Source organism: Hordeum vulgare, chromosome 6H, assembly GCF_904849725.1.
Source record: "Hordeum vulgare subsp. vulgare chromosome 6H, MorexV3_pseudomolecules_assembly, whole genome shotgun sequence".
Taxonomy (NCBI): domain Eukaryota; kingdom Viridiplantae; phylum Streptophyta; class Magnoliopsida; order Poales; family Poaceae; genus Hordeum; species Hordeum vulgare.
In genome coordinates, this window is record NC_058523.1 from 324,602,929 (window position 1) to 324,611,910 (window position 8,982).

Here is an 8,982-nt window from a genome sequence, read left to right on the forward strand (position 1 = left end):
TTAGAGAGAAAAAAGTATTTGCAAGAGAATACTTGTGTGAGATCTAACATTAGATGAGATCTATGAGATCATTTATTTTTTAAAGTACACGTTCAAACATTCTTAATTTTTTTGTAGACACATGAATCGTTTGATGTACAACATCAAAAAGTTCCAGCTCCTAATTCAACTCACAATAATAGAAACAGAAAAGATAAACTGGATGTGAATAGCATTAAAGTACTATTCACCCAAAGTTGCTACTATTCACATTTAAATTTGTCTTTTTGTATCTCTAACTGTACATCAAGTTTTGAGCTGATTTTTCTCCAAGTTGTAAATATATCTTACATGAATATTGTTAAATTATTTTAGATTTTTTCGAAATGTCTAAATATGATTTTTTGGGGCTGATTTTACGATCTCACCTAAATATGAGATCTCATACAAATCTCCTTGGTTCTCTACATGATTAGCATATGACGTGTAAACGGGCATAAATCTAAATAGATGGACGTAAAGATCTACGAGCTTGTGCTAGGTGCAGTGTGCCGAAAATCGTAAGTGGTACATGGGGCACCCGTATGGTGCACTGCACCTGGGCACGATTCGCATAAACCAACGGTAGCTCGTGGCCGTGTGGGGGATATAGCAAGCAATGCGAATAAAGCAAACGGAAACAAATACAGGTATGTAGACATTTAGCCAGACGGCTTGTCGACTGGGCAGTTGAGGACGTGCCCAGCAAGGATGGCCCATCTGGCAAGTGACGAGTGGTTGGACACTTTGATGAGAGGTAACAGCGCTGACTCTGAACAAGTGCCCCAGTTCTTGTCCATTGCCGGACACAAAATTGGAGTCCAACTTGGCAACTTCAGTACCAGTTCTAATCGCCAATCAGAAAAACAGAAAAATCATACGTAAGAGCAAATCAATCGCACACAGTGAATTCAGCTCACGGCAAGAAGCTGCTGCAGCGTATCAGAAGGGCGTACACGGCATGTCAATCCAAAGGAGTAACCACACGATTCTCCGGTCCCGGGCCTCACAGCTTTGAAATGAGCTCGGTTTGGATGTCCTTTGGCGTCTCAGCTTCCTTGGCGTCCACATCGGATGCAGGAGGAACATCGACAGCAGGTGAACAGTTGAAGAATCCATGAGGCTGCACACAAAAAAAAAGCATCAGGGTTTCGTTTGTGACATTTCTGCTATATATCACTCCCTCCGTTTCTAAATATAAGTCTTTTTAGAGACTAGCAAAAGGGCCCATGCGTTGCAACCGGAGAAAGAAATACCACACACTCTTAATTTATAAAAAATGGTCTATAATCTGAGAATTTGTAGTTACGACACAAATAAAGATTGTCTTATTCTACAAAAATGCAGTTTAAAATTTCAGAGGTCTTCTATTTTAACACGGCTTGCATATAGATTTAATACGCACAAAGAATCAGTCAAGTGACCTTCAGTTTCATCTCTAATCCTGATTTTGTTGACATGTTCATCCCCAACCCGAATGAGTACCGGTATGAAAGAAAGACAAATAATGACTTATTTATTAAGATTGCACCGTAGATAGTATTTTTATTAAACATTTAACAGATAAAATAATATCATATTTAAATTCTACATATTTTTCTAATCAAATTCCATATATAATATGTTAAATTTGGAGTTATGGTTTAAAAGATATGAGTATTTTAAAAAACATTTAATATATACTACGAGTTTAATGTCATAAACAGTAAGGGCTTTTTTGTAAAATCACCTCGGTGGGTTTTCCGACGGAAGCGATAGCCTCTTTATTATTAGGTAAAGATTTCACTACGGACTACATACGGAGCAAAATGGATGAATGTACACTCTGAATTATGTCTATATACATCCGTATGTAGTCCGTAGTGGAATATCTAAGAAGACTTGTATTTAGGAACGGAGGGAGTAGTACTGTAGTAACTTATTAAGTAGTCTGAGTTGATCTTGTAGAAAGAATTATCTATCTCGAGACCCTTCAAGAGAATAATGTAGAAATGTGCCAAGGCTGATGCGCTACCATGAGCATGAAGCCGCTGCGTTCCACTGGCATGACAGGCCAGTCTTCGAGCCTTGGGATATGGGTTATCCCGAAAACATACCTGTAGTTGCAGCATGTAAATGTTTTAAGAGGCACGGCAGATAAGTGTTTCAAGCCAAAATGAAGCTGCAAATCAATACCAGCTGGCAGGTGGCGACAAACATACCAGAGAACTATGTTGGTTTCCTCTAAGGATCTATCCTTCTTGACCCATGTAGCTAAACCCTCATGGATGCGCGGGTTCTGATTAGGAAAATCTCCTCCAGGGAATATCTCATCACTTTTGTATGATGTAACCCAAAGGTTATGCTTTAAAAACCCAGCTCTTCTCAGGAACTTTGCCTCCGGCAGGCAGAATGGCAGACAATTTGAACCAGGTATGAGCTTGTAACCTGTTGGCTGCCCAGTACGATTTACGGTCCTTGTGTTCCTTACCTGATCAACATGCAAATAACAGCTTATCAAAAGAAAATGTGCGGGCAACAGCGTGAAAAAACGTTAAATATCCAAATTCTTTGATGTGTGCTTCAGAAACGGAAAATAGCAGACTGAGATGTCACACATGCTCTCTTACATACACAGATGCTTGTGAATGATCAATAACAACACAACAAAGTTAGGACTTTGGAAAAGGAAAGACATGTTTAGCATGCACCCTTACAATCCAATGTCGTGCAGAGGAAGGGTCACAATCACGCATGGCCTGTAACTCAGATTGCAGAATCTCTTCTTCGGCATAGAAGGCATTGCTATGCATATTATCTGGGCCTGAACTTTCAACTTTAACATTTACCTCAACCACCTGCAATGGAAAAGGTAGCAATAGTATCAAAGTCATAAGCCAGATGATAATTCAAAGAAATGCATATTCTTCATGCAGAGTACACGTTGATAAAACTAATCTTAGATACTCATTTTTAAATAATGGCCGGTTAGACAATGAATTGATGTACAAACTAACAAGTCAAAAGGCATGGCCGAATATTATGCTGAAGCAGCTGATGGGGGTGGATAGGTAAGATTGCAAGATCATGAAAGCAAGGTTCCTTTTATCACCGCATAAAATGTCTAACACAACACGGCAGGCCAAAAATCTACCTGATTATAAGCTTCATTTGGTTTGCAGTCCACTGCCATGTCCATACGGGCAACAAAGAAATGTTGATGAACTGGTGCATACAAACTAGGAGCAATAGTTGTGCCATATTTCCTTTGTTCCCCGGGCATTAGAGCTCCCAAGCTTAGAATCCCGGTAAGCTTTACTTCAGATTCTATCTTACCATCCTACAAAGAAGAAAATATCTATCACAGAAGGAAGAGAAACTATAACAGAACTAGTAAAAAATAATTCTGAACTGGAGTTAAGTAGAATATAAATACATTATTAAAAAAAAGGTAATGCTGATGCTCACTTGATAAAAGTGCCAATAGAATCCGTATTCGTAGTTAGCAATTGTGCAAATAAACGAGACAGTAAGCCTGCGTGATCGTCTAACTTCAGCTAATTCTGTTCTCCAATCTTGATGTTTCCAGAGGATTCCATGGTCCTCCTCATGTAAACAAACACAATTCTCAATTGTCTCCACACCACCAGTAAAATTCGTAAAATGTGCGTCAAAGTATTTTATGTATCCCAAGCAATCGCATCCCTACACAAAGCAATTCGTAATATAGTTAGATTATAAAAGTATAAAAAGTACTACTCCTAATACAAAAATAACAGGAGGTTGAACAGCCTGTTGGATGCAACCATTCAAAAACTTCTTTGCAGGGGAACAAAACCAAATGAAAATTCACCAGCATTTTGATTAGTCCACGGTGTAATCTGTTAAGCTTCATGCACTAGCCAATGCAACCAAAAGTCCGAACTAATGAAAAGGGCTAGGCTATCCACGTATACACTTCAACACCCCTCTCACGTGTGACGCAGCAAGCACCACGTGAATAGACTTAGAGGTATAATTCAAGAGGTCTATACTCGGACACAGATGGGGGCAGCAGCAATCTTTGGATAAAGTCCAAACTTTTGGAGAGAGGTGGGCAATATATTCCAACATAATCAACCAAACAAACAAAATTCCATATATAACTCAGTTCATGTTAGCAGAAATAAAAATGATGAATTATCAGAAAATCATAAACCCAAAAGTATAAACAAAGGAACACGGCAAATGTATTATCAGAAAGCTGTAGAGCAAAAGCTACTATTCCTAGTAAATTATTTTGTTGTTCCATTCTGCACATGTAAAAAAGTTTTGAGTTGCCATTTTAATACTTACTATAGTACACTGTCCATAGTTACTAAAAAAATACTTACTATAGTACACTGAAGCTAAAGTTATCCAGAAAAATCCAAGTTGATTTGACATGCAACCAAGATGATTTGATTGTACTATGTATCCCCCATAATCAAAATGAAGACAAAGTTCACAGAAAGCAGCTAACAGACCTTCTTAAGAGAGTGTGCATTCTTTCCAAGCCCATCTTCTCCAGCATCAAATGCATTCTTCCGGTAATGTGGTTCGTTCGGATCTCCATAAGGAACAACCATTTCAACAAAACTCAGCCTGTGAGCGATTGGACGACGTCCACGGTTTCCATCAACATATGCAACAGAATGGATAACTAAACCTTCCTTGGGTGTGAAGCCAACACGGAAATTCCACTGGTCAACAGAAAATATATAAGTGGTATTTCTAGACTAGGTCTTGTTTAATATTAGCTCAACAGTTGAAATATTAGACACTAGAAACCACTTTACCTTCTGCCACTCTACAAAAGAGCCAGTAATACGGAAACTTGGGCCTTCAGGTTGACTGATAATAAGAGGCTTCACATCGCTTCTATCGACACCACCTCGTGTCTCCCCAGGAGTGTAGTTTCTCAAATGATCTGGTGGGGGGAGAGGGACAAACTTCCTATCTTCGAATTCTATTACAACATTATTCTGCATATCAACAATAACATGGATCCCTTCAACAGGACGGGCATAGCCATTCTCCATAGGGCTATCACTTTCAGTTCTACAAAATATTAGAGGCTTGCCAAGTCTTCTGTTGGGAGCATCAGCATCACTATAATAGCCTGCACACCTATAATTTTTAGCAGAAAAGTTCAGGTTCAAAGTTCGATTTTAACACAAAAGGCGTAGAAAGGTAATGTTAAATATTTTTTTAACTATTGAAACAATTTAGACATATCTTACCATGCATCTACCATGACAAGTTCCATGTCATCAATGCCTCTTTTCTTCATGGCTTCAATAAAAGGGGGGAAATCTTTTACTGTAGCTTCACATTCAGCATATTCCATTGCGTCCTGCAAACCCCACAAGCGGTATGAAACTTGACCAATATAAGTGTACAGGGAAAAGGTTTTATGATGCACGATCACCTTAACAAGCCTATGATTTGATTTTAAGAGTTAGCCATTCAGGCGGTTATGCTAATGTTAGTTCAAGAAACTGCTAATACTACAATTCACCAGCACGAATTTTAATGAAATAACCACATGGTCGTTACACAACAAACTTCCTGACCAAAATTGGCGTTCTTTACATGAAATGGTAAAGCAAGAAAAGAGTTGTCCAACAATTATGGAAACTAAAAGTATACCATTGCAGGCTGAACATCTGGAAGAACTTCTGACGATATAACCTTGCCTCTGTGGTGTCCACCCCTAGTAGCAGCATGCACTTCAGAGAGTTGGACAACCCAAATGCTAGTCTCATTTGTTTGTTTGTTGTAGACAACAAGTCTGGCCCTCCTATGTGGGAGCCTGCTTGGGATGACAGGACCACCTTTTGTTCTGGGAAGCAGAGATGGTTGGAATGGTGGAAAAAAGTACGCATCAGCTAATGCCACAACATTCTTTTCTGGCTCCAGGAGCACAACTTCAACAAAACGCATGCTGTCTCGTACCTATAAATTTTTGGAAGTGACATGTTAATTATATATTTGAAACATATATGTTGACAATTTGAGAGAAGGGAATAGGTTGACAAACTTCAGGAGTTCTTCCAGCAGCTCTAACAGTTGCTACAGCCACAGCAATTTCAGCAGCAGATAATGGGTCTAAAGGGTGGCTTCTCTGGGCCCTCGTCATGATTGGGATTCCTGCAATTTAAGATAGACATTACAATACTTTTTAACAACACAGAAAATTACACTCTTACAGGTCTGCAGTGAAGTAGGTGATGGTTTTTATAACCTGGCTAAACACCAAGGTTTAACTTCAATAGAGATCTATTAAACTTTCCAAATATGCAACTTGTGGTAGGTGCAAGAAATGGCATAGGAATTAAGTCAATTAGGAAACGAAGCAAATTATGTAAGAACAAAGGCTGATGACACAAGCATTCCTGAAGTATGCACATGTGTGCCAGACAACAAGCACAATGAACTAGCTCCCTGGAGTATGAAATAAGCGTGTAGAACTCGTTAACTGTCTGTATCAAGCATTCTATTTGGTCAACTGACACGACTGAACTAGTTTACACGCGCATTGTGGCTATCTGTAGACATCTAACTGCAACAAATGACAAGCTAAATGGGTGCATCATACATGTCATCGTATCAATGCAAACCTCAAATACTATAGTATCCAACAGCAACCCACATCTTCCTTCCTTAACCCCCTTTCAACTCTCAATATCCAATTTCAAGTTGCTCAGTCCAAAGTTAACGAAGAAGTAAGGTAACAAGGACAATGTAAGAGAAGAATAATATGCCAGTCACAAGGCAAAAGCCATTTTCTGTTCACTACATTGGCATAATAGTTTAATTATGGCATATCCTAATTTGATCATCAGATCCAAGTAACGGTTGCACATTACCAATTCCCTCCAATAAATTTAGAGCTTGGGTCTTTTGAGGGATAATCCAAACATAGTTGAAACAAGTGAAATTTGCACAGCATGTGTTTGATATTTGCACATGACTACACTGATATGATATTTGCACAGCATGTGTTTGAGTCATCTGTGTATCATTTGGTGCCACCTTCCATGCAAAACATTCTAGTATTCCCATAATGGCCATATCTCCGATAGACAAAAAGGTTCCCATGCCTTCATAAAATACATCACTATCTCAATCCAGATAGTCCTCTTCCTAGCCATATCGCGAAAAGAGAATTAGTAATTACTGCAAGGATTATCTAAGTAGATAGATGCTGGGTAAACATTTAGCAGAATATCCCTATTCCAAACACTAACTGCTCTATCACAGGATGAATCTATAAAATAAAAAATATGTTTCCATCCCAGCACCATCATTTATTCATTTAGCAGAATATATAGTGTGCTCAGTCTGCAGCAACATTCTACATGGGCTATTATACCGACGTTATTTACGGCGTGTTGGAGCAAACAAACAACATTGTCCTTGGGTTATTACACAAATCTGAACTAGTAATTACCACCAGGCATTGTTTGCAATGCTTCAACAACGCAACCACAGACCCAACGCAAATTCAAACTACACTCTGTTACCACTTTAAGATCCGTGTTTCAAGTAGTACGGTTCATGCCCAAGAGAATCAGTACAGCAACCGTATGCAACGTATTTTCACGCACGGATCGGATTTCATGAGGGTGATCGCGATCAACAGAAGATTAGTGCACATACATACACCTTCTATAATGTATCAAGGCACTTCACCCGTCAGCCCCCCCCCCCCCCCCCCCCCTAACATTTCCTGGAAGATAACCCGCATCAAGTTCAGAAATGATCACAAATTCAGGGCATCAGATGTCTCGTATTACCAAATCCAGCAACGGGCACACGAGTAGCAGCGTGATCCAAGTGAATGCACAGCAGATGCAGAGCAACCAACACAGCAGAGGGAGGCGATGGCGGTTACCGATCATACTGTATATACCTTTGGACGAGGCCTTAGCGGTGGTGGACGGGGAATCCGTGATCTCCTCTATCACAGCGCCGCCGTTGGGCGTCACGGGAGTGGCGGCCGCGCCGCTGCTGCGGCATCCCTGCGCCTTTTCCTCGGAGACAGCCATGGGAGAGGGTTTGCTACCTGATCGTTCCCGCTCGTCGCCCTCCTCCAATTCTCCTCTACCTCTCGTGGCAACGATCGGACACCCAGCACTGGCCCCTCCGCCTCCTCCACGGCCTTACCCGCTTCCTCCTCCTCGGCTGCTTCTACAGTTCTACTCACTCGTGTGCGCGAGGCGCGATGGGTTTTTTTGAGATTGGGAATTCGGGGCTCCACGCCGCGGAATGGGGCTGGCGTCTCGGCCGCGAGTGGGCAATCTGGGGAGAGACGGGAAGCGGAGGAGGGGTTTTGGGGTTCTGGTGGGAGTTTCACCGGTGTGCTTCGTTTTTTTGGGTTGCCGGTGATACCGTCACGGTGATGACGGCCGGAGGCAAGGGCTCGCTTGGTGCCATAGGAATAATACTATACTTACGGGATGAATCCTACGGATTCGGCCTACGGACTGAGGTGGCATGCAGCCATGCAACTGCGGGACTCAAGTTTAGAACAAATGCGTTAAGTCTTCCAACTAAATGAAGCCACGTTGCGTCCGTAACTTTAGTGCGTAGCTATTTCCTGTAAGTGTAGCATTATTCGTGCCATAGCGTGCCTTATTATTATTATAGCAAAATAGCCCGTGCGTTGTAACGAAAAAAAAAACCCACATGCTTTTAATTTTTTTATAATTATTTTGATTTATTAAAATAATAAGCTAACAAACTAATGCAGTTAGTCCTATCCTATTTTGTTGAAAAATCAACCCGTCCATTGTTAATTTCACCATAATGAGAAATTGAAGCGCGGGTTGAATAACAAAAATTACAAGGGCTTTTTTATAAAAATGGTGTGGTGGGTTTTCCGACGAAAGCAATAGCCGTTTTATTATTAGTATATTATTATTACTAGCAAAAAGGTCCGTGTGTTGCAACGAAATAAAA

The 8,982-nt window shown here is 40.5% G+C and overlaps 1 protein-coding gene across 1 annotated transcript; it reads right to left on the minus strand.

Annotated features, from left to right (window-relative positions):
- Positions 1-764: 764 nt before the first annotated feature.
- On the minus strand, positions 765-8,402 carry LOC123403406 (copper methylamine oxidase-like). The gene is made up of 12 exons (XM_045097341.1): positions 7,934-8,402; positions 6,059-6,168; positions 5,668-5,973; positions 5,259-5,371; positions 4,815-5,145; positions 4,503-4,718; positions 3,466-3,702; positions 3,152-3,337; positions 2,715-2,855; positions 2,220-2,488; positions 2,033-2,114; positions 765-1,141 (listed from the first exon to the last, which is right to left on the minus strand). The coding sequence occupies exons 1-12, from the start codon at positions 8,067-8,069 to the stop codon at positions 1,025-1,027; spliced, it is 2,244 nt and encodes a 747-aa protein (XP_044953276.1). The 5' UTR covers positions 8,070-8,402; the 3' UTR covers positions 765-1,024.
- Positions 8,403-8,982: the final 580 nt, after the last annotated feature.